General features: G+C 41.5%; 1 protein-coding gene across 5 annotated transcripts in view; it reads left to right on the top strand.

Annotated features, from left to right (window-relative positions):
- Window positions 1-327: 327 nt before the first annotated feature.
- The window catches only part of GRIA3 (glutamate ionotropic receptor AMPA type subunit 3), a 223,961-nt gene continuing 197,995 nt past the window's right edge, over window positions 328-26,293 (top strand). For all 5 annotated transcript variants that reach the window (XM_073361295.2, XM_073361293.2, XM_073361296.2 and 2 more), the window contains exons 1-2: window positions 328-615; window positions 1,990-2,148. In XM_073361295.2, coding sequence (XP_073217396.2) covers window positions 525-615; window positions 1,990-2,148 — 250 coding nt within the window. In that variant the 5' untranslated portion in view covers window positions 328-524. The remainder of the gene's footprint in view (window positions 616-1,989; window positions 2,149-26,293) is intronic.

Raw genomic sequence — 26,293 nt, 5'->3', positions numbered from 1 at the left:
CAGACACACACACACACACACGGGCAATGCAGCTTTAAAGGCGGCTCCACGTGAGGCTGGTGTGTGCCTATTGATTGCATCGCTGGGCTGCTGCTGAGGCGACCGAGCGCCGGCGGGGGGGGGGGGGGGCTGCAGTTTGCGGGGAGGACTTGAAGGATGTGCGGCTTGCATTCAACGTCAGATCAAGTTTGATCAATAACCCCCATCCCGGCCCAATTGGAGGAGCCTCTCCGACGGGGAAGGGGGCGATCGTTTCCTCTTCTCTACCCACCATCTTTGGGGGGTGGGGGGGGAGGAAGTCCCTGCTTTTGGGGGCGTCTGCGCGGGGGGCGAGAGACAGGGGCGCAAGCCCAGCCTCGCAGTCCAGGAGCCCTTCCCGGCTGGGGTGGAGAGGAAGAAGAGAGGGCTTGCAGCATCCGCCGCCTGCTCGCCAGCGTTGTTCTTATTCATCGCCTCTCCCGTTGCGCCCCATGCCTGTTCTGTCAGTTTCGTTTTAGGAACTGAATTGAAGGGGCTGAAGAAAAATGGGGCAAGCCGTGCCTCAGACTCTCCTGCTTTTGGTGGCGGGTCTTTTGGGGGAGTCTTTGGGAGGATTTCCAAACACCATCAGCATAGGTAAGCACCATCTTTTCGGGAATGGAACTTGAGCCGAGCCGAGTTATTTCATCTCCTTTGCATTTTCAGCTGCAACTCTCTCACCTCGAGGCATTAAACATAGACCCCCCCCCCCCATAGGGGAAGAGACAGGGGTCTGGTTAAAACAAGGCAGCTGTTTGCATGAAACGGGGAGGGGGCGGGTGCATTGCTCTCCTAGATCCCTGGTGGTCTTAGGAAGAGAGGGACTTTCTCTGGGGAGGGAGGTGGGAGATTGTATTTTCCTTTCCATCGGGCGCATTCCTGGAAGTCACCAGCGTGGTTTCTTCTGAAATTGTAAAAACCTCCCAGGATCAACTTGCCTTGTTTTGAACAGAACGAAACAGCGGCGTGGAAGGACTTCCTTGCCCTGTCCAGCGGCAGAGGCAGGGGGCTGTGTGCGCCCTAGGCTGGCACCGGGCGTGGGAGAGCAGGGCAGTGCAACAGAATCACGAAAATAATCACTCGCCTGCCTACTAATGGCACAAAGAGGGGAGCTTTATGAGCGTAGTTTTCGTTATTATTTAGCTGTAGGAAAAAAGTTCCCTGCCTATGGGCCTTGGGGGTTAAGAGACTCCAAGCCATGCTGAATTACTCTTCGTATTTGTTCACCTCTGTTCCCAAAGGGAGATTTGACCTATGTTCGTAGGAAATCGTGCCCCACAGCAGCACACTGTACATGGGAAAAGCAGGGAGGGGGCATGCCCACATTTAGTCTCTCAAATCCACATTTGGGGACCTAAACAAAAGTGGCCTGATTTTCAAAGGTGCTGCTGAACACCTGCAGCTCCCCTTGATTTCAGTGGGAGTTTGGGGTGCTCAGCACCTCTGAAAAGCAGGACACTTCTTTATTTACATGCCTGTATATGGCTTTAGGAGCCTAGTTTTAGGCACCCAAGGCTGACAATTTTGGAGTACAGATTTAATATATGCACTATGAAGAAAAGGAGGACTTGTGGCACCTTAGAGACTAACCAATTTATTAGAGCATAAGCTTTCGTGAGCTACAGCTCACTTCTTCAGATGCATATCGTGGAAACTGCAGCAGGCTTTATATATAAAGCCTGCTGCAGTTTCCACGATATGCATCTGAAGAAGTGAGCTGTAGCTCACGAAAGCTTATGCTCTAATAAATTGGTTAGTCTCTAAGGTGCCACAAGTCCTCCTTTTCTTTTTGCGAATACAGACTAACACGGCTGTTACTCTGAAACCTGTCTATATGCACTATATGCACCTCTCTAGCTTCATGTGTTCACTGCTGCTACATATGGCCTGTAAATGTAGCTTCTTACGCCTGCTATTTCTAAGGAATCCTTTTCAGATCTTTGTCCTTTTGTTGTTGTTTTTTCACCATAGGTGGACTTTTCATGAGAAATACTGTTCAGGAACACAGTGCATTTCGATTTGCTGTGCAGTTATACAACACAAACCAAAATATCACAGAAAAGCCCTTCCATTTGAACTATCATGTAGACCATTTGGACTCCTCCAACAGTTTTTCGGTGACTAATGCTTGTAAGTATCTGCTGTTTTTCTGTAATTTAGCATGCTGGTGTCCCTGTCTGCATTTTTTTTAAAAATTCTCCCTAACATAGTGGAGCTCTAATTAATATTTCATGTACTCTAGTGCAACAAATGTGGTACTGACAAAAGGCTTAATGGGTTTGCAGCATTGCATGGTTGGATAATATCTTAGGGAAAGTTTTATCACCACTTCTCTTCACCCCTTAAAAATGTAAATTTTTTTAATGGTTTTCAGCTAGACTTATTTATAAAGACAAGATTTATAGTCTTAGTTTAGTGAACCCCTGCTGATGATACATATTACTTTATTGTTAAGCATAATTGCATAATTTGACAAGCAACACCATGTAGGAATAAAAAATGAAAAAAAGCCATTTTCAAGTGACCTTGAGGAAACAGAGCTAGATGGGCTTACTGGCCTCCTCCTACCCTAAAATATCCTCCTTTTTTTTTTCCTGACCGAGAAAGTCCTGATCAAAACCAACGAGACTGCAAACTGATGAATGCTGTTAGAGCTGAGGGGAGTGGGAAAGGGAAGAGAAAACTTGGCATTTCAAAAAATAGCTCTGCACATGCAGTAATTCCATATAATTTGATTCTCCAGTAGCAATCAATGCAAACTAGAGGCTGGAGAGGAGTGTCTGTATGTTTAGAAACAACATCCCTGCCTGAAAGTTTGGTGTGTGTTCTGCATTTATCAAGACTTATTAAATTACCCATAACAGTGGTTATATCTGAATGAAGTTGTTATACAGATCCTAACACTTGGAAAGTTTTCTGAAAAGAAAGCATTGTACTAATATGCAGTACTACATTGTTATTGGTAGGTTTAAAACCTCGTATCTTGAACTGCTAATTTAGAGAGTGTTTAATGTTTTGTTTTGTGATATAATCATTTTTGTACAGTTCCTCTCTAGATCACTATAATTTAAGTACATATTTTGTTAGACTGGATGACCAGATAATTTAACTTCCTCTGGATTTGAAATATTTGGCCAGAAATTTGACAGTTCGAAAGTATTCTGTAAAGATATTGCTGTGAAAAATGTGGATTGCTATTCTAATACATACCCCATGTGCCTCCTTCCTAATAGTACAGGGTTAGCCTTTTTTAAGGGGTTGGGATTAGGACTTAAAAATCTAAGATACCCAATTATAATATTTGGTAATGTGTTAAAAAAGACACAAAAAAGTATGTCTGTTCTTTGCATCTTATTTTACTAATCCTATCCTGCCTCAACAGCTCTTACAACAAACATCTGGCTGTTAATCCTTAATCAGTGTAATCCCTTCAAGAGGCTGTATCTCAAATATAGTTTCCTAAATATCAATTATATGGATTTAAACTAAATACATTAAACAGCGATGCTGATTAATAATTAAATTGGGTTTTTTAAACTTCTATAGGTTCCTCTTAAGATAAGTGGGCCATGCTCCCTTTGTCAATGGTCAGTTTATTATTTAGTCAGCGCATTGCTAATTTTCTGAGAGCTAACCATGTTTGAGGGTTGTTTAGCATGTGAAAATTATGGTAATTTAGCAATTTTATGAGTTGGTTTTCTGTAGCAAACTGAAAATGGTGCTGCATATTCCAGGGAACATATCGTGTGGTGAAATTTGGGAAAAGATAAATCCCTGGAAGCACCTTAGTCCAGGGAATATCAACTTCTACAGTGTATTGAACAATAACATATGAGGGTAAATAAATAGAAGAAAGGAAATGAAAAGGTGACCTTGGGTCTATCTATGCCACTGACCTCATATGCTGATAGAAGAATATTTACAATCCTACCTTCTGAACACGTAGGGTCCTTGCAGTTACAAATAAATAACTAGAAGGGCTGTCCTTCTTCTCAGATCTGCAAGCAATTATCTTTGAAAGTCGGAATGCTCATACATACCAATGTACTAGGATGAACTAATGGCTCTTCACACTGCATGGCTCACATGTAAAACTGTTTGGCCTAAGTATCCTCAATCAGCTTGTCGTTTCCTAATGCAGTAGTGGGTAATTTCAGGGGGCAGTGTATTAGTGAAGGAAAGTTCGTCTCTCAACATTTTTACTCCTCTTGAAAATAAGAATAAATTGTCTCAAGTGCTGTTACACACACTTTTTATCGATATCTGCAATTGGCAGGGATCCACATTCGAGAAACCTGCAGTGACTCCACTGATTCCCATCGCCAGTAAGAATCACTGTGACTGACTCTGTGAGGGGCTGATGGAAAGGAATTGGGGGGCAGGAAATCAGTGACTGTCCCATATGTAGTCCAAGCATAATGTGGGTTTTAGTCAATATCCATAAACCATCAAATGCCATTACCCTGCTGTTTTGAATTGGAAGTATTTGCAGGTAGGGGCGTGTGAGTGAGAGAGTGAAACAAGAGGGCATCCTACTCCGAAAAATGTTTTGATAAGACTGTACATCCCACTTGGTGCAGTCTGGTGCATTCTAGAGGAAGAAAGAAAAGGCTCTTCTAAATATCTTCGCAAGACTGAGATAAAAAGCCACCTCTGCTAGGGGTGATTTGGCAATATCCCAAGAGGGGGAAAAATTCCTTCAGGGGCAAGAAAACCCCTGCCCCAAACTCCCTCTAATGCCCCTCTTCAATTAAAATACTGCATAATCTGGTTTTCTTATATAGTCTCTGTACACCCTGCTTCCATTCTCAGTACTGAGCAGATATATCTACAGTAGCTTTCCATCCATCTGTTTATTTAGAGTTATGATATCTGCAGAGAGAGAGAGAGAGAGAGAAAAAAAGCACTCAACTAAGAATTCAATTTTTCCCTGAAAAAGCTGAATTAAAGTTTATTGGTGAAGTTTTGCTGATTTATTACATATTTTAAAATATGCACCCATCCATCTGCCGAGAAAACACCAGGGGGAAAAAGTAACTGGAGCTGTATATAAATAAAAAGGAGGTAAAACACAGACATTAGATCTTTTCTTCAAAATTTCTCACAAAGGGAGTGAGTAGTCTTTGTCAAAATAATTTGAATGTAACAGCTTAAATGTATAATAACTTCATCACTGAAGCACGTTTCAGGTTTATATTATAATCTCTGATGGAGTATGGACATTAGCATTAATGTCGAATTATGCTTAAGGTTCTGTAGATCACATTCCCTAGAAATAACCCGCCTATGTCTGTCCGCTCTGCACTTGTAGTGCACTACAATACATTGCTCTAGCCTCTGCAGTGTCCGCTCATTAGCACACAGATCTCATATTCCCTCTCTGCACTGTCATTGCAAAAATTGCTGTTGTACACCTTGACAGCCAACAAATGTGCTCCTGGATTACATACCGTTTGCAAGAAGTATTTAGAAAAGTAAATCCAACCTTAAGGTTATTCACGGTGGAATTTTGCAAGGGAAAGCATTACCTTTAATAAAAATCTGTTGATCATGTAATAGTGATGGTGGGATATGTAAGAGGAGAAAAAGACTTTGATTGCAGAATTTAAGTAATCTACACACAGACTCCCTCTCCCAGCTCAATCCAACCCATGAGCTGCAAATTCCTGTCCCATCGGTTTTTTTAACTCATTTCTCATATCTGCTAACCCACAAGGTTCCTTTTATATTATAACAAATTCTGATGTTTAGTGTCCTTTCCACAGGCATTTCTTCTTTAACTAACCAAAGGGAGAGAGGATAATTACCTAATTATCCTAATTTGCCAAGATCCATTGAACTATTTGTTTGGGTTCTTTCTTAAGGAGTAACATTTGTAGCTTTATTTGAATATTGTTATTCGTTGTACTTATGTTCTTGGTAATTAATCTTTAAAATTCAGTCTGACAGGATTTTAGAGAAGGAACAGTTGCTTTTTGTTGCTGCAATAACGTTGTAGAAATAGATACTGCAAAGAATGTAACAAGAAACATTTCCTATTTAATTTTATTTATTCCAACACACACACACACACACACACACACACTTTCTTGTTTGCTGCTGCTCAGTATTTTTTTGCCAGTGGGCAGACAATTTGCTTTCCTCGCATCTGTGCTCTCTTTGACCAGCTGGCAAAGGACACTGATGCTCAAAGTGGTCAGATCCCTGCTGCCAAAGACTTAAATGTGTCTGTAAAATTCTTGCGAACTTTGGGCCTGATGCGGGTGGGCTTAGCCTGAGTAAAGACTGCAGATTAAATCTCTTACTAGCCTGCGTGGGGAATGGAATGAGGGTTGTGTCCGTGTTAAATTCTTAATACAACACTTTAAAATGTGCTTTCAAAATTATTCTGTTCCTAACAGATTAGCAAATAGCTTTAATACTATGGATATTCCATAATTAGGAATCATTTTATTTAGTACTCTGTTTAAAACAAAAAATCCCATGTTCATTCAATTGTTAAAAATTAAAAGAGCTGATGTTAAAATTTCTGTGTCTTTGGGCATATGGGACTATAGCAAAAAGTTGTGTTTGCACTAGAAGTTGTAACCATTTAATGGAAGAGAGTTTGTGATTAACCTTATGGTGATTTTGTTGCTAGCAAAGAACTGTGATATTTTAAAATAAGATTCGATTTTAAAATTAAATTGAAAAACTTCAATGACTAAGTTCCTTCTCCCTTTTCAGATGTTATGATTTTATTCAGTTGATTTAGTACAGAAGGGGGGAAAAGTCCAATATGAATGAATACATATTGATAAAGCTCCATAAGTATGCATAGTGCTTTACAAAGCAAGCAAAGAAGCAAACGTACAATCTAAGACACCACACACAGTCCCCCTAACATCAGTTAATTTTCAACCAGAATTTGTGCAGGGGTAGAAATCTGCACATGCATTTCCTTTTATTGGACTGCGAACAAAGGCGCACGTGAATGGTCTTCATTACTCCAGTGGGACTAGTCACATGAAACAGTGAGCTGTAGGGTCAAGCCAAATCTATGACAATTTTGAAACAGTGGACAGCAGTTCATCTCCAAGAGACTATGGAGACACACCCTGATTGGGAGATAAGCATTGGTGAGTGGGTGTGCTAAAACAGATTCGTAAAGGGTAGAGCACTTGGGACTTGATCCAATAAACATTGAAATCAGTAAAAACAACAAGGAGTACAGTCTGAAGAAGTGGGTTTTTTACCCACAAAAGCTTATGCCCAAATAAATCTGTTAGTCTTTAAGGTGCCACCAGACTCCTTGTTGTTTTTGTGGATACAGACTAACACGGCTACCCCCGATAATTGAAATCAGTGGTTTTTTCCACTGAGTTCATCAGACATTGGATTAGGCCCTTAGTGACTGGGAAGTGGAGGCTATGCCAAGTGTTGGGTTGTCATGAAAGAAGATGAGAAAGCAAGAGTGGGAGAAAGTGCTAATTTTACGTGTAACTTTAATGAGTCTTTATCAGCACAATCCAGCAATTGTATGTTTTTCCCACTGAAAGAGTTTAAAATGCACACTTTGCCATCACTCGTTCATGGAATACAAATTTAGTTAAGACTCTTTTCATGTCCTAGTCTTGTGTTATCAATATAGCCGAATGATTTATTTTGAAGTTGCAACGTTTTTGTTTTCTACTTAGTTCAGTCGAGAGTCAAACAGACCAATATCTTTGAAAAGTATTTCTAGTGCATTTAACATAAGATATTTTGGCTTCATATTTAGATATTTATGTTATAGTTTAGACTATCTGTCTTAGTGAAACTTTACATGACAATGTACTAAAGCAGTCTCCAACTTTCATGCACCAGGAGGATTTTTTTCTCTTCCCTATGTGTACATGTTTTATATGTACAGGGGGCTGCAGCTGTCCCTAAATGTCATGCAGAAATGCTGGGTGCTTAACATTATTCCTGTTTTTCTTCAAAATGTTACTGCATCTTTGCCTTATGATATAGAAATCTAAAACTTAAACTATGAATTTTCCCTTCAACCTTTGAATTTAGTTATTTAACAATATAGACATTCAAAGAACATCTTGTTAAGAAGGCTGAAAGCACTGTAATAATGTATGTTACAGGGATCACAAACTGGTAGTCCATGTTCTGAAGTTTCTATAGTTTCTAGGAATCTGTCCTACACCAACAAAGTTGTGGGTGGAACATGTATCGTTATGCGCTTGGAGATAACATTTTCAAAGAAAGTCTGTGCCTTTTTTGGTTAATCTCTCATAAATTAGTCATTAAGGCTGAAACTACTCCCCTTTCCTTCCCACAGAAAGCTAGAGTGAACAGGGAAATTGGCTTTTAATGTTGAAAGGAAGCACGTGTGTGGGGGGGTGAGGGAGAGAAAGAGAAGGTCAATGAATCCATCCTCAGCTCAGTCTGGGGACAGGGCAGCCCTTGATGGCTGCTTCTGAAGCCCGTTTACTGAAACGGCAGCCACGGACTCTCTCCCCCTTACTCTGGGTTCCCAGCTGTTGGAGCCTCATAACCCTCTTCTTCAACCCTTAACATTTCCTTCCTTGCTAACGTAGTCAGAGCCAGTGCATAGCCCACCATCCCCAGCATGCAGAAGGTACAGGGACCCCCATGTGCAAGTTCTCTTACAGAGGGGCACTGTGTTGCAAAGGACCTTGCACAGACACTTGAGCAAAGGGTGAATTTCACTTTGTGTTGGAAAATAGCCCGTGTGAACAGCCTCTTGCTAGAGTGGAGTGACCTCTCTGATCACTGGTAGTTAATTACTTTGAACATGTAGATATGCTGAAAGGTGTCTTTATTTATATTTATATACACACAGTTTGATCACTTTCACTTGTACATCATGGGGTTACTTTTGGAGCATCTCGTATTATAATCAGAATTTGCTTAGGTGCTGTAGAACCTACCCACATGAATTCCAAATGAGAATTTTTTTAAAGGTAGAGCTGCATTGTAGCTCCACCCTCTCAACCCCTTTTTCTGTCATGGAAAAAGAATTACATTAAAAAAATTGAACCCGCTTAATGCATGAAATGTGTGTCCATTCCTATGTAGCACTGTCTGAACGTGTGTATATGATCTTCTTTCATTGTGTTCAGTCCGATATTTCCTATCTTAACTTGAGAAATTGTTTTAGTTCTTAATTTCATTATCAATAACTTTTCATACATGAGCATCCAGTGTGTGGCTTAAAAAGCAGAACTTCTGTAAAGATATGGTATGGCTCGGTGGCACCAGTAAGGCACTTGACTTCAGGAGTCAGGAGTTCTAGGCTTGGCTCTTGCACTGACTCAGTGTGACTTTGGGTAAGTCAGTTAGGCACTCAGAGCCTCACTTTTGCCATCTCTAAGACCGGAAGAATCAGATTTCCCTGTGTCAAATAGATATTACAAGGCTGAAGCAATGTTTGATTGTAAAGTACTTTGAAAGCACTGGGTAAAAGTACATTTTACATCTTAATCAGCATCCCAACCCTCCCCCCCGCCACCCATCGTCAAGCTTGACAAAATAAAACAAATGTTGTGCTTATTAATGTTGTGTCCTCTCCAGAAGAATAGTCCACAGCCTTCTGACAGTCCCAGAACACGTGTTCTAGCTGTACAGCAGACCACCTGTCACTGCAGAGAGCCACAAAGGAAAAATACCCACTTCCACACCTGGAATTTGCAAAGGGGGAATTAATGAGTTCCTCACTTCCCACTTGCTACAGCTCTGTATTCCAGGTCTGGTCCACATTACTACAGCACTTGCATAGGATGTGAGAGGACGTGGGAGCATTTAGTGTAGACACGCATAGTCCCCCTAGCACAGGTAAAAATAGCAGTGTTGATGGGGAGGCATGGCTTAGCCAATAGCATAAAGCTGCCTGAAAGGTGTGGGTATTTACTCGAGTACATTACCATGCACGGCATTCTACTTGCCCAAGCTGTGCCCTGCCATCTGCAAGGCTGTGTTTAGCCTTCAGCAGACTCCAGCAACAGGGAAAGTCTCTGGCTCTGCCTTTCCCTGCTGCCTCCACCCTGCTAGATACTTCCTTCGGCACACTAAAAGCCTCCAGCGATGGACAGCTGCTGAAGTCATTTCCCACTGACCCCCTCTGCCAGAACCTTTCCCTGATACCTGTAGCTACACACTGCTGTGTGGGCATGGTGTGCTTCTCAGCATAGTGTCTAGCTATGCATACACTGCAGTCCATTGCCAGTGGTATAGTGTAGACATAGTCATACTTCCATGAGTGGTGGGAGGAGAAATTTCTCTATGGGAGACATGGCTGGCTGCTGGTTCCCCTGTTCTTCTCTGTTGATGGTGCTATGGGCTTGCCCCCATCAGAATCCCACCGTTGCTGGTTTTGGCAGGACACCTGGTACAGCAAATGTTTGGGGCTTGTTGCCTCCTTTCATTTCCTTGGCTGACTTCTATTTGCAGATGTCAGCCAGAGGAAAGTACGATGGCTCTCGTGTCTGAACACTAGTGATGCTTTGGGACACCCTGTGATGTTGCACAGAGTTTGCAATACAACCCCAGGCGAGAAGGCAGCCTTGGGTTGCTGTGTAATTCTAGTGTTGATCTCTGGGGGAAATGACCCTCAAAATAGGGTGCAGAGCCTCTGCCAGCTACCAGCAATAGCAGCTACATTGAGGTGTTCTGAGCCACTAGTGGTCATGGTCAGTTGCACCTTTTGCCCTAACAGGAGGCTGCTAAGTTGAACCGCAAGCTTCTTCTGAGGAGTAATAACTGGAAAGTCAAGATGTAGTGAAAGTTCACAAATGTATTCGTCAGTGCTGCTGTCAGTAATGTCAGTGGCACAATTCCTAGTGACCTCAATGGTGAAGCATCAGCCCAATGAAAATAATATTGGTCAAACAATGCTGAAAAATTGAAATGAAAATCCAGATCCCAATCCTGAAAGGCTTCAACATAACTCCCCTTGATGTCAGTGGTGAAGCCAAGAAGGGAGTTGATGGCACTCAGCAACTTGCAGGGCTAGTGCTTTTTAATTTGTATTTTTATGCTGAGGCTAATGGTTTGTCAAATGACTGACCAAGAGAGTGTGAAGAATTCCACAGTGGCAGATCATGGCATGGCTCTTTGTTTGTCTTTGTAACCATGATACAAATTATAGTGTTCCATTTTTTAGGAAGTTATTTATTTATTTTTTCCAGCTGGTGAACTTTCCCTGGGCTGCCTACACCATGGTAGTTTGTGAAATTAGTTTTCATAAACATGTGGGATTGACAATTGATGTCTCTATGTTCAAATTCTAATGAGGCACAGTGGTCACAGAGCTCAGGTTCATAAGCATTTGTTGTCTTCCAATAGTTAGACAAAAGGTATTCAGCTGCATTCCTCTGTTTGTGAACTACCAGTCTGATGTCCAGCTTTGCACTGAATCTGGACTAACTGAAACGGATATGGAGCTGAGGGTGAGAGATTCTAAATTGCCTTATAAGTTTAATATACTTTGGTGTGGGGTTTTTCTTTTCATTAAAGTGTTTTAGCCTCAATCCTGCAAGCAGAGCATCGATGGCACAAGGTGTTGTGCCTGGGTAAAAGATACAGGATTGGGCCCTCAACATAATTCTTTCTTTTTTATGTCCATTCTATAGATGTTTCTTTATGTTGTGTATTATTTGTAGCAAGCCTAAGAGTGTGTGTACTCCAGATAGGCCCTGAATGGGTTAATGTGAGCCTTAGTGGCCAATTAACATACCTGGCAGTACTAATGAGGGGGGTGGGGTAGGGTGGGGGGGCTTAATTGATAATGAAGCCGGGCTGGGGAAAGGCTGGGTGGTAATTATAAAGCCAGGAAATTTGCAGCTAAAAGGGGCTGCAGGGAGAGAGTCTGCCGTCACTCTCTGGGCAATAGAACAAGTAGGAAGCCGCCCAGGGAGTCTGCAATGAGTCTGAGGGAGCAGACCTTGGCTGCCAGCTACAGGGTCCCTAGGCTGGCACCCAGAGTAGAGGATGGGCTTGGGTTCCCCATCAGCCTCTAGGAACCTGACATAAAGCCCCTGATGTAAGGGGATAAAGACATTCAAAGCCTTAAGCCAAGGGGGTGCTTGGACCATGGGGCCCGGAACTGGGGTTGAAGACCATGGGGTCCAGAGTTGGGGTTCCAAGGGCATTGGACTGTTATTTGTGGAACTTTGTTACCCCAGAAGGGAAGGACTATATAGTGATCTGGCCAGAGGGCCAAGTCATGATGAGGGAGTATCCCAAATCATGAAGAGAGCGAGAGGGGTCAAAGCATGAGTAACCAACAGAAGGGGGCACCAGCCACGAGGGGGCTCTCTTGCAGTAAGCGAACCTCTTTGCAAAATGTAGTAGGTGTTTTAGCTAAATATAAATGAATGTATGATCTCTAACCTGATGAGCAATGAAATAATGTCACAGGGAGAAAGTGGATATGGCAGCCCTATTCCAGCTACCCCTGTTTTCTTCTGGTTCCTTCCCTTCGAGCATGCCTGTGCTAAGCTCCTAACTATTAACAGATACAGATAATGATAATCCTAATATGTATTGACTTGAGTGTCTTAGATGGCTGTGACCTTATCCTTGACAGCAGCATTACTTCAGCAGAGTAATTCATACCCTGCAATGGGAGAACAGGGCCCTGAACTTCATGTAGCCTGATTCTATAGAGACATGTAGTTGGTAATGATTCACAGTGGATGGCAGACATAAGACAACTTGCAAGGTTTTGGAAAAAGCTCTGTACTTTTCACTAGTGTGCATGTGTATTTCTGTATTTTTTTAAATTTAAAAAGCACACCTGCCCACACAATCGTCTGTAGACATTTACAGCCACCAAAATAGGATATATTATTTATTAACAGGCTTCATGTGAAAACCATTCTCACACCAGAAAAGAGCTCCACCCACATCCCACTATCACAGCACCTTAGGCTAAGGCCTGAAGAGACAGATGGGCTTCACTTTGTCAACAAACTCGGGCTTTGTTGGGCAAATGGAAAGGGAGTGAATTCCAGAGCCCAAGGGCTCTCTGCCAAGAACACCCTACTTCCAGGCTCCAGCTGTGCAAATCTGGGAACTGCCAGCAAGCGTGTCACAGCTGATCTTTGCCATTGCAATGGCACATGAGGAGAAAGACAATCCTTTACATAGCTAGTTCCCAAATCATATAGGGCTTAATACATCAAAGGCAACATTTTGAATGGTACACTGAAGCAAGCCAAGTAGTCTTTGAAAAGCCGGTGTAGTGTGCTCTCTGTCATATGGATCGTGCCAAATACACCGTCACTGCCAAAAGAGGAGAGACTGCATAATTTTACTGCAGCTAGAACATACCTGCAAAGCAGTATGGGTAAAGTAAAAAACAACAACTTTGTTTGAAGGTTGCTTCGTTTGCTTTCTGTTGTTTAGATTGTTCTCTCTTTGGGGCAGGGACCTGTCTTTTCTGTGAGGAGCCTAGCATACTTATTAGCAGGCGTAATAATGTTCTGATAAAAAATGGACATTCATATTCATCAGGTATGCCTCACTGCCTAGTGCACTATCCTGCTATGTAACACAAGAAAAATCATGTGCAATAATGCAAACCAACTTATTCAAGATGATTGATGGGATCTAAATGTCTTTGTACTTCACTGCTCCACTTTTGAAAAAATTGGTCTATCCAGATCTTATAAGAAAAGCATTGGCCATCAAGATATCATAGGACCTGGATATACTGAGCCTGATTCTGAGCTCCTTTACACCAGTGTAAATCAGACATAACTCCACTGAAGTCAATATATAAGCTGGTATAAATCCAGTGTGAGCTCAGAATTACCTACTCTGTAATGTAACACTTACTTGTCTTTTGGAACTTCACAAAATGTTCAAGTTCTGTAGTGAAGAGTGTCTCTTTATAAACAATACCAGATACCTCAGAAGTATGTGTAATAGACAGTGTTGTACAGAACCTGACAAGGAAAAAAATCATACTGAAACAAAACAAAGTACCTCAGATGCAAGATGCTGACTTTGCTTTTAGCCAGATTCATGTACGCAGTCTCCATGTCCATTTTCCATTTCTTCCAGTCATGTTACTACTTTTTCCAGTCAGCTATATCCCTTTCCCCACTTTTATTTTCTGTCTCTGTTTCCATTGATGGATTTTGCAACCCTTCCTTAATGAATAGAGAGGTTGGGGTTGGCTCCAGTGAAATCAATGGGAGTTTTGCCACTTACTTCAGTAGGAGTCAAGATTTTACCCATTGTGTCACTTACTTGCCTGGGTAAAGTGATGTTGGAATTTAAGAAGATGGCACTTTTCCCTCAGAGTCTGTACAGAGCCAATACAAGAGTGGACCCTGCCTGCCAAATGTGCTGTCCTTTGGGTGAAACACAAAGCTGGCACTTGGCCAGTTGTAAACATCCCATGGTATTTTCATGAGTAGTGGAGCTAACCCTGGCATCCCGGTCAAATTCTAATTTGGAAAACATCCACTTGAAGTTTCATTAGATATGTGATTCTGTACTTCCTGTCTTAAACTCATGTTGCTCTGCTCTGCTAACCGCTGCTGTTTCACAACAGCAGTGTCTGCATTTCAGTGATGAGTGAAGTGATCTCTATGTACACTGTAGGGCCCAATCTTGATGTTTAAAATGTGTTTTGTCTGAGAAAGGACTGAAAGGTCAGCTCCATACTTTGTGTGCCAGTTAGTTAACCTATAAAAACAAAAGGTTGAGATCTTTGTTATTAAAAAAATAATTATTATTATCGATTGTAAATTGTTGTTAATACAGATTTACTAAATTCCCAAAGTGCAGGCTTTGCTGGAAAATGTTTTACACTTTCCCAGTTGTGTCGCAGATTCCCCAGGTTAATGAGAATTATTTTATTCATTGATTCTAGAGTCTTTTACTCTGGTATGGGGTGTCTTGTCCAATATCTTCACTTGAACACGTGTGACAGCCTTCTGGACAAGGTTGCAAACTTCATTCATTTTGATTCCTTCTTTTTACTGTGTGGTGTTTAAATTGTGTGTATTTGTATCTTGGATGCTGAGGTGAGTTGGTGGATGGTGTTTGAGCCTCTCTTCAGATATATATCAGAATGTTACAGTAGAATTAACATTGGTTTTCTTTAAGGTGCGAAAATTCTTTGGGCAGTTAAAAACATTTTATGTATTTTATTGATTGATCATTAATTGACCTTTCATGTAAAATCTGGAGATAATCCTTTCGGGTTCTCAGAAACCTTGTTGGACTATGAAATATATATTATTAGTGAATTTAGCACTTGTAAAAAGCGTCTGACTGATCACCCTGGAGACTAGAGTCCTCTTCCAAAAAACAGGTACAGGACTTTTTTTCAGGGCGGAGGGATAGCTCAGTGGTTTGAGCATTAGCCTGCTAAACCCAGTAGTGTGAGTTCAATCCTTGAGAGGGCCATTGAGGGATCTGGGGCAAAAATTGGGGATTGGTCCTGCTTTGAGCACGGGGTTGGACAAGATGATCTCCTGAGGTCCCTTCCCACCCTGATATTCTATGATTCTATGAAAGGCAGTAGCAGTGTAAGTTTCCCCAGTGCTGTCCTGCCAGTCTCAATTCTGAATGAAAGATGCTATAGAAGTGTGAAGTATTATTATCAAAACTATTGGATAACAAGATTCTCTGTGGCTTTGTTCTGCCTATGGTTCATTCTCTGCTGACTGGCCTCTCTGCTGTGACAGCCAACAAAGGGGTCAATTAGTGCCAATTGTAGGGGTGTGGTTTTTGTCACAATGGACTGTTTTCCTTTAAGAAATGCTCATTTCAGCACCCACCAAATGAACTGTTGGTTACTACCAATCTGCACTGCTTTCTAACTGGTTACCTACAGTTGAAAGGCTTTATGTTCCTCATTGCCAATTTCTTGAGCCATCCAGTGCCACAATTTGTTTTTTGTGGTTGTGTTCAGTTACAGTGTAGTTTAAAGCTAATCAATGGGGGAAGTAAGCAATGTTGTGGTGTAATGATTACAGTGTCTATTGTACAGGGGGATAATCCTCAATTTAGTGCTGGCTAGGAAAAAGAGCAGTAATATTGAAACAAATATAAAACAATAAAAAAATCTGCAAGCGTGTAGAATATACTAATGCTCGAGGATTTAGGGTCTCCCTGTGAATTTTCTGCAGATACTGCAGCCTTTAAAAGTTTAATCCAAGCTTTCATTTTAAAACAGTTGTAGTCTTTCTGATTGCCTGGTGAAGTTATCTTTGCAATCTGAGTCCCCAGCGACACTGAGGCAATAGCACCAAGAGGGGTATGCATTTCCTCTATTCCTTTTGGAGAGTTTGTTTTTCTTTAAAACCTAATTATGATCACTTAGGAGTTAACATTGTTAACCTCTTCACTATTGATCACGACGTCCGAGACAGCCAGCTGATGTGCTTTTCTGTTATGGGTGGAAGCACTCATTGTGGTTGGACGTATTCTGTACAGGTAAGGCTGGGCGTTTTGATGATGCTGGCAGTGAAACATCACTTTGATTGCCAACATCTGAATACTTGAACATTAGCAACAGTCTTTAAAAGTGAAGGTATCAGTGATAATTATTTATAGTGTTGTCAGCTAATGGGTTAGATTCCTATGGAGCGACTTACAGAATTTTGTGACTTTTCTATCAAACTTGACAGGCAGCATAGAAGGTTGTTCAATGTAATAATAAAGATTTATATCACAGCTGCCTGCAGTAAAAGTTGCTCAGAGGGCCCAGGAATCTTTTACAAGGTTCACCTTATAGAGTTTCTATTGAGTGCTGCACTCTGCATAGAGGCATTTGTGGTGACAAGGACCTTGGCTCCCATACCCTGGGCATCTACTTGGGGGAAAAGGCTGCTGCAATCCTGTGCTGCAATCCTCTGCAGTGATGTCTCATGGCAGCAAAAGTCCCTCCTAGAAGCAACAAGCTCCTTGGAACAGCTCTGCTAGCTTTTCTGTTCCTTGGGGATCCCACACCAGGGCTGTTGTGATTTTTCCCCCCCTCCCAAACTCAATTAAAAAACAGCCATGTGTGGGGGAAATGAGAGAAAATCAGATCATATATTTTTCTGCAGGGGGAGAAAGCATTTTTGGAAATCCTGGATCAGAGCAAGCCACAGATTCCAAGTCTCATGGATTTGGGGCAGTTTTCTATGGGAACTGAAGCTAGGTTGTTGAATGCCATAGAGCTGTTTTGGTTTGGTTTGTTTTCTGTCAGCTCTCTGAAGCCCAGTTCCTCTCCCTTGCTGTCAGTGGACAGGAGCATACAGAACTTTCACAAATAGAGCTATTCCACTTCACAGGGATTGTGAGCATTGCCTTTGTTTCATATCTGCCTGGGTTCACCTCCAACCCTTCAACCTGCATTGCAATCTGATTCTCTGATTTGAACAAACCCAAAAGCTCAAAGAGAAACTCCATCTGAAGCTGCTGGATTTAACATTTAAATAGTTCAGAATGTGAATTTTGGTGCCAACCCATAAATTTATCCAGGTTTTCAGTTATCCCAGGCCCACGCCCACTCAGGTCACTAAATGAAGCTTTCAGTTAATATGACTTTTGAGTCTATTGCCAAACCCTGAGACCATATGATCTTTTTTCCCATAGCGTTGACGCTTCCTTGAGAGGTTTTATCTCTATTACAGTACATGAAAGATCCCCTATATGTTTATAAATGATCATATATTGAAATATGAGGGTCAGGTGAAGCCAAATTAAAAATAAAAATAATTCTTCAACAGTTCTTTAGATTCTCGGAACCTGACTTGCCTCCCAGTGATTTTTTGCGCCAAAATTAGATTTCTATTGTCCTTGATGGTGACCCCAACAAAAAACAACTAGTAAGATTAACTTTATTTACAAATAACCTTGGAGGTCATTCCATCATCTCAAGCTGTTTATTTGTGGACAGCCCAGTGAAACTGATGAAATTGCCCATTGTCTGAAATGCTATTTCCAGTTGTTTGAATGAACTGTATTGATTATTTACAGGACTATTCATCTCTCACTGGCACACATACAATACATGTATTATGAAAAGGTTGTGTCTCTGATGACAGCTGGGATGTGAAGTGATACACTGAATTATGCCTTCCTTGTATGCTATAAATACAGAGACTTCACCTTAATACTTTTTTAGTGTAGGTTACATTTTAAAACATTTCATACTTTGAATACAGTAAGTTACTTAAAGGAAAGTATAATGGGGTATTGCTAAAGTAGACTCAGGAGATTACTATAATGCCTTCAATAAAGTCAGCCAGTTAAGAAATTTTGCCTGAAATGACCTCATATGATAAAACCCCAATGAGCGCTAACTGGTATGAACAACTGTTTGCTATACATGCTAAAGAAATTCAGTTTTATTAAATTAGTAAAGGCTCCATTATAAGATAAAGACATATATGTGCCTTTCAGTCCAGGTTACAACCATCATGTGTGTTGAAAGAGAGACAAAAGCAAGAAGCAAAATCCATGTATAGTGCATACAGTAGCAATCTTCTGGGCTTATAGCTCATACTTTCATCTTTCTGATTTTCAGTAAAAAATTACTATAATTTGTGTTTTCTCTACAGTGACCCTAGAAAGTTTTCAATCCTTCATCCTGTCACTTAGTTAATGGTGTGTATCCCCATTGCTTGGGTTCTTCAGTCACCTACTTCTTCTGGTATTGAATTCACCCGAGAGATGCTCAGCAGATGGCTCTTTGGCTGCTGCTTCAGTACCCTTACTGCAGCAATCTGTTGTTCTAAATCAGAACGTTAACAAATACATCGAATGAGAAGCCAATGTCTGACTTAAATGATGTGTCCTTTCACTGATGCTATATATATGATTGATTCATATTTGTACTTAACTATGCTCGTTAAATTAAAGAGTAAAATGTATATGTGCTTTGCTTTATAATTCCCATTGTCTTCTACTAGGGTAATTAAAATGTGGGTGGCCAGAAATAAATTAAAGTGTGCTAAGGGTTTCTTAGTTCTACCATTACTTGCTAGTGTAGATCTGGAGTAACTCCATGGACTACAATAGTTATTCCAAATTTAAACTGGTGAAATTGAGAGCAGAATATCACCATATATGCTCTAGATAAATGCCATCCACTTTCCCGCTTTGGTGCTGGCCTCATCAAGCTCCCCCACTCATTGAGGAAAGTCCCAGCAGCGAAGGAGGAGACACTTACCAAGGGACACACGCAGCTCCTCCTCCCCTGTGGGTCTCTAGCACCCTTTGGCCAGCTGTGAGGGAGCAGTGTAGACTGGCCAGCATTCCCCAGCTCCCAGGATTTAACCTGGAGTGAGAGTCTCTTTAGGCTCCACTCCTCCAGCCCCATCCTACCCACTAGGAACGGGAACCCAACCTGATAGATGCTTTGGGTCTGGCTGATCACCCGTTTGGGGGGTCAGGAAGGCTTTCTTCCCCAGTGGGCCAATTGGCAGAGGACCAAGGAGTTTTTCTGCCTTCCTTGCAGCACCTTCAACTATAGTGGGTTAAGTAGGAAGCCGCTTAGTGCCTAACTGAGATACTTGGGTTGAATTATTAATTCGTCGCAACTTTTGGCCAGTTTCCAGTGCAGTTAAAAAAATTAAAATGAAGGGTCTCCAGAGGAAAAGACCTGTATTTGGTGGTGGGTCTTGAGCTTGTAGCCTTTGCGGTCTGATGTCAGACCTTGTGGGCTGCGGTCCCCAAACTTCCGCACCCTCTGTCCCTCTCGCTGTCCCCCTCAGGGAGCTGAGTCCTGGCAGCGTGGGTGGGGAGGGGGAGGCTGAGAGCCTATCTCAAGTTATGGGTGATATGGTAAGGAACCAATTAAATGCCTGGCACAGGAGAGTACGGTTGATGGACGGGCAGCGCCCATCTCCTGTGCTGAAATTTAATAAAAGTTGCAGTCTGCCACTTAGCTCCATGCATGTGTCTGTCTTCATTTCGCTGCTGGGTCAGCATCAATTAGCTTTTCACTTGTTGAGCACAATTTGAAGGGTAAGTCGTAGTTAAAACTATTGACAATTGTAGTTAGTTTTATATAAATGTGCATAAGTCTACAACTCTAGCAAGTTTACTAAATAATTGCACTTATGATTATGCAAAATATATAAAACCAGAATCTCAGCTAGTGTAAATCGGCCTAGCCACTCTGACTTCACTGAACCTTGGTTGGCTTACACCACCTGAAGGTCTTGCCCATAATTCTTAAAATGCTATTTTGATCATTGTATTTATGCTGATGAAAATAATTGCAATGCTGTAATATTCTTAAAAGCAACCCATCATTATGCACTTGCTTGTTATTTAGTGATCAGAAGCTTAATTTAATTCACATCTTACCTCTCTATTGTAGTTTTTAAATATAATGTTTAAAAATAACTCTTTTCCCCTAGCACAAACTACCAGTGACAAAAACTGAAAAATTATCTTTTTTTTTTTTTTACAAATAATAGCTTAAAAATATATAATCAAAATGCAGATAGAGAGGTGTTTCCTTAACAGTATATTGGACCATTGTAAATATTCATTTTAGCTTGAGATGGTGTGTTCATTTAACTGGTAATTCAGATCTTAGTGAGCCATTGCTCTTCAATAGTTTACTAACATTCCAGACTTTTGCTTTCTTTTCCCTTGTACCAGTACCTGGAATGAGTCTACTGTACCTTGCAAGCTGCCATATTAATTGATGATATCTTTTTTGAGCAGATAATATAATAACATTGTCAAGGGTCTATTCTCTTATCAGCACAGAATATTGACATGCCCAAACTCCGAAAAAGCTATTGAGAATTAGCTGAATATATCTCATATATATCAGTTGGAGAATAGACCCCCTCTATCTTGTTAGCATAGAGCCAGTGTGAGTTGGATTCTTTTGATAATTTGTGCAATGCCTCATCTGACAAAATACAGCAGAAAAGGTAAAACAATAGCTATTGTAGTTGACAAAATTTAGAGCCTGTCTTCAGCTGTGAAAGTCTCTGCTTAATTGTTATAGAAGCTTTTCCTGCTGAAATTATGCAGCAAAGCAGCACAAACCAAACATTTGTGATGGACAAATTTGCTCCCACTGTTCATGAACCAGCTACATTATAAATGCAAACAGTAGGTGTTCATCGTACTTCTAATTAAAACATGTGCAAGCTTGGCTATTCAGCTGCGGTATCAAGTTATTCCAAAAGCTAACCTGGGAGTTGAAAAGCAGATATTTTTTCCTTGGTAAACTATTCTTAACAGCTTTGCTTTTCTAACTTTCTCAGCAAAAAGAGCAGTTTGAGGAAAAACAACATACAAAAGAGTCTTTATATTTTCTTGTTACTGAAAATTGTGATTCTTTACATAGTTTACCACAGAGCAAAAAGGAAAATCCTCATACTATCCTAAGGGCTCTAATCTTCTCTAGGTTTTTTTATTTATAAAGTGTGCGAGACATGTTACAATACAAACTATAAACACTGGTTCCCTACTCTGATGTGCTTACAATCTAAGAAACAATCTTACAAACTCAGTGGGACTACTTGCATGTGCAAAGTGAAGCACTTGCATAAGTGTTGGTAGGCTTATGGCCAAAGACCCCAATCCTGCAAACCCTGGTTAGTGTCTGTAGTGCTTTCTGTCCTGAACAATCCTATTGGTTCCAATTGTTTCCACTGACATAATGAAATAGCTCACGATGATAGGTTTCAGAGTAGCAGCCGTGTTAGTCTGTATCCGCAAAAAGAAAAGGAGGACTTGTGACACCTGAGAGACTAACCAATTTATTTGAGCATAAGCTTTCGTGAGCTACAGCTCACTTCATCGGATGCATTCATGATGACAGTAAGCACTATACTTGATAGAGGTTGTAGGATTGGACCTCTATTAAGATTAAAACAAAATGAAAGAAGGAGAGGAGAGTATGTTGTATGGTCACTAGGGAGGCTGATTATATTGTTTGAAGATAACAGACTTTTTTTTGTACACCTGTATAAAGTTCTTTATTACAGCGCTTTCAGGGAGCCCCGTTGTCAACCAAGCACTTTAATAAGATATCCAAATCCTGCTTTCAGACGTAAAAAGATGGTTAAGATATTGCTCATTCAAATGTACACTGACCCTGAATTTCCTTCAGTTGTCTTTAATAGCAGACTGCAATGGGAGCTCAGAAGTGGTGGTGGTGTTCCAAGCTCCACCAGAAGTCGTCTTCATACGGGATCCACAGCCCCAAACATCCACTTGTGCCTCTTCTCTTCATTTTGGCCCAGCACACATCCCAGAGAGGATGTGTGCTGGGCATGCTGGCTTGTTTAAATGGCTTTATTTTTCAGAGGCAAGCATAATAACAGGTACCTTGATTAACCACAAGCCTGAGCATCTTCTGAATGTAGCTAACTACTTTTCAGAGTGTAATTTGTTTAGTAACTTTTTTAAAAAAATTTTTAGACAATAATGAACTTTTTCAAGCAAAAGGAAAAAAGGCATTATTGTTTTAATGGCGGAAATCTGTTGACTGAATCATGTTTCCTCTTGGAGTGATATTCCTAAGCTTTAAACATCTTGATTTATTATTTTTTTTTGTATTAACATTCTTTGTTTTTAATATTGTTTTCACTGCCATAGCCTCCTACGAGGTGTATCTCATTTTTGTGCAGGTGCCGTCAGCTCTTATTAATGGCAAAATTTTAAAAGTTATAAATGTAAAGTGGCAGTGTCATATAAAATTATGATCAATGATGTTGCTTAATAAACCTACTCTACAACATGATTGCTTAGGAAATTCTGTGTGGAGACCAATATTAAAGTTTTATAATAGGAGATGAACTTTACTACCCAATTCCCCAAAATCTCCTTCTACAATTCACTTTCAGAGTTAAATCTTTTAAAACAGGCAATTAATTATCTAGCATTTCCCATATCATTGGATCTAATTAACTATAGACTGGATTCTCTCATTCACTTGGGAAATTATAATGGACTCTGTATTAGAGTACCTGTAAATTCAGCCATTTTAGAAATGGTCTCCAGAATGTGGCTTACTTTTCAGAGGGCTACCGCATGGTACAGCGTGATTACCCTCACTTATTTACTTGACCTCTCACACTTACTCTGGGTATTTGAAGTTATGAAAATACGCGATGACACATTTGTTTACTTTAGTTTGAAAAGTCCCTTTGGTGAATGAAAATGTGTTCACTGTGTCTGTTTGATGGTTTCTGTCTACTCCTACTCTGTATCTTCCGTGATGTGATTTCATTTTACTTGTCAGAACTACTTGGAGCGGGTGGCAGGGTCAGCTTTATTTGGAATGATTTTCATTTTCTTAAATCTTATTTAAGAAAAGTCATTGTTTAGAGCACCACATGAAACCAAGACGGTTACGTTGCTTGCCTCTGTTTAAGACCTGACTGGGTAGATTTTTATAACCACTTTACACAACAACAAAAGGAAGTCCAGTGCAAAGCATATGAACAAATACAGCATGTCAAATGCACCTTTAGTGTTATAAACAAAGAGAGTCATCACTAGGAATGCAAAAGCTGGAGTAATTGGTGTTTGCAGTGGCCCCAGATATAGGGTTGCCAGGAGTCTGGTTTTCTACTGAAACGCCTGGTCAGAAAGGGACCCTGGCAGCTCCGGTCAGCACTGCTGACCGGGCCACTAAAAGTCCGGTCTGTGGCGCAGCGGGGCTAAGGCAGGCTCCCTGCCTGCCCTGGCTCCGTGCGGCTCCCGGAAGCGGCTGGCATGTCCGGCTCCTAGCGCAGGGGCAGCCACGGGGGCTCCACGCTGAGCCAATGGGAGCTGTGGAGGTGGCACCTGCAGGCGTGGGCAGCATGCAGAGAACCCTGGCCCCTCCGCCTAGGAGCCAGACATGCCAGATGCTTCTGGGAGCCGCCTGAGGTAAGTGCTGCCTGGCCGGAGCCCGCACCCCAAACCCTCTCCCGCACCTTAATGCCCTGCCCCTCCCACACCCTAACTCCTTCCCAGAGCCTGCCCCCAACCTCCTGCCTGAGCCCCCTCCCACACTCCGAACCCCTCAGCCCTAGCCCAGAGCCCCCTCCTGGACCCCAAACCCCTCATCCCTGGCCCCACCCCAGAGCCCTCACCCCCTCCTGCACCCGAAGCCCCCTCCTGCACCTTGAATCCCTCATTTCTGGCCCTACCCAGAGCCTGCACCCCTAGCCATAGCCCTCACCCCTTCCCGCACCCCAACCCTCTGCCCCAGCCTGGTGAAAGTAACTGAGGGTGGGGGACAGCAAGCAGCGGAGGGAGGCTGCAGGGGAGTGAGCAGGGGCAGGGCAAGGGTGTTTGGTTTTGTGCAATTAGAAAGCTGGCAATCCTACCCAGATATAGCTGTGTCTGAGGTTTTTTTCTTTTTTACTTACAACAATATGCAAATCCTATAATGTCATATAAACACAGAGGAATCTCTCTGATTACAGTAGATAGCATTTTAATGCAATGTCAGGATCTTGAGTAAAGGTTTAACAGCGAATACTCTTGGGTAATAGTAATTTATGTCCTTTCCTGAATGATACCTCTCCATCAAAGAGGACTACGATAATTCAGCCAAGGGACTGCAATTAAAAATAGATATACAGTGCAGCTGAGAAAAGAGTGATGCTTAACATCAATCTGATACGTGCTTTCAGAAAGTCCTTCAGTCTCATACCCATCCTAGCTCCCATGTTAACAGAAAGGCTTCTCCACACATAAGCACTAAATGCAGCAGTGAGAGGCATCCTGAATTTCAGCAGACCTGAAATGGAAGCTGTTGACAATGGGGGCCTTTTAGTCACATTATGGATTTGTGTGTGTGTGTGTGTGCAGGTACACCTATATGTAATTCTGTGGGTCAGATCATGGCTTTATGCTTCCGGCTGTGTTGCCACCTTGTTACAGGATTGTAACATGCATTCTCCCACAGATTGTGCTGGTTTAGCACGTACAGAGGGGGCAGCCTTCTTGTATCTCTTTGGGGAGCCTAGTACTCCTCTCACTGCTAGTCTGGAGTAAATCCGTATGTGATGGCCAGCGTCATGGACGGGACACCAGCGACTGATCCGGGACCTTCAGAACTAAAGCCATGAGCTGCTACAGTTTGAGTTAGAGCCAAGGTAGGACTGTCACATCCACATATCATCTGGGGATTAGGCAAAAAAAGGGGACCTGTAACACACTCACCAGTATATTACACAGGCACATGGAGAGTGCAAGGACTGTAACTGTGGTTGTGACCAACACAGAGGCATATATGAGAACTAGGCAAATCTTGCTAACGTCTCTGGAATAGAACAGATTACCGTAATTATCTTTAAAGCTCCTTATACTCTGCTAGATCAAAAAGTTCTCTCATTTAAGTACCTTAAATAAAAGCACTGTAGCCAGGCAAATAAAATGTATCTTCTACATATACCGGGTGTGATACATTCTTTCCTTTTTTGTTTGAAATATTCTTCTTTTTGAGTTGGTGAGCACATCAAATGATGAATTGTTTCTAGATTCTAACCATCCCTTATGATTAGAAATGAAGTGTTTACGGGAGATGTTTGGTACATATACTGAACCAGAGTCAGAACCCAGATACACCTGGGCATTTCAGTGGGAGTTACAGTGTTGTAACTAAGATATGCATTTGGCTTTAGTTCTAATGCACAACCTGTGCTGTGCTTGCAGCTGCTGTTTGAGAGACTTTCCATGTGTGAAGCCATGTGGTGGTTTCAAGGGGTGGATGAGTATATCCTAGCAATCAGAATGAAATCCCTATATTTGTTTTATTTGTAACCTGCACCATATTTACATCCATAACTACATAGAATTATTCCACTTCTGTCCCATTAGTCCTCCAGTAACATAAGTGGTCAACTTCACAGAACAGTTGATTCCTGCAGATTAAACGTGAAATGAAGTAATGGTACAAAGATCCTGAGCAGCTACTTACATCTGCAGTAGTGCTAAAGCTAGGAAGAGTGAATAATCTTTAGTGGCTATTACATAGACTCAAATCCTGCAGGCAATTTGATTAGAGATATTGTGAATTTCTCAAGCACACTTATGCAGTCTGAAATGTCTGTCTTTACAAGGAGCATCAAGGTCACTGAAACTGAAAGAGAGAGACAAAAAAGTCTCTATTTTTCTGTTTATTTTTTGCATAGTGACAGCAAATTGTCACCAGGTTTCCCTTCTACATTAGCCAATTAGTTCCCCCTTTGTTCATCTGGGTCTTTTTATACAGTGACAGAAGAGAGAGACATTAAAAAAAAATAGAAAAATGTAATTGTAAAACCACAAAAATTGGCTGGGAGGACTTGGGCTGAATGTA

The sequence above is a fragment of the Lepidochelys kempii genome, chromosome 9 (genome assembly GCF_965140285.1).
Source record: "Lepidochelys kempii isolate rLepKem1 chromosome 9, rLepKem1.hap1, whole genome shotgun sequence".
NCBI lineage: Eukaryota > Metazoa > Chordata > Testudines > Cheloniidae > Lepidochelys > Lepidochelys kempii.
The sequence above is the reverse complement of the archived record's forward strand: the minus strand, read 5'-3'. Positions and strand labels throughout refer to the sequence as shown.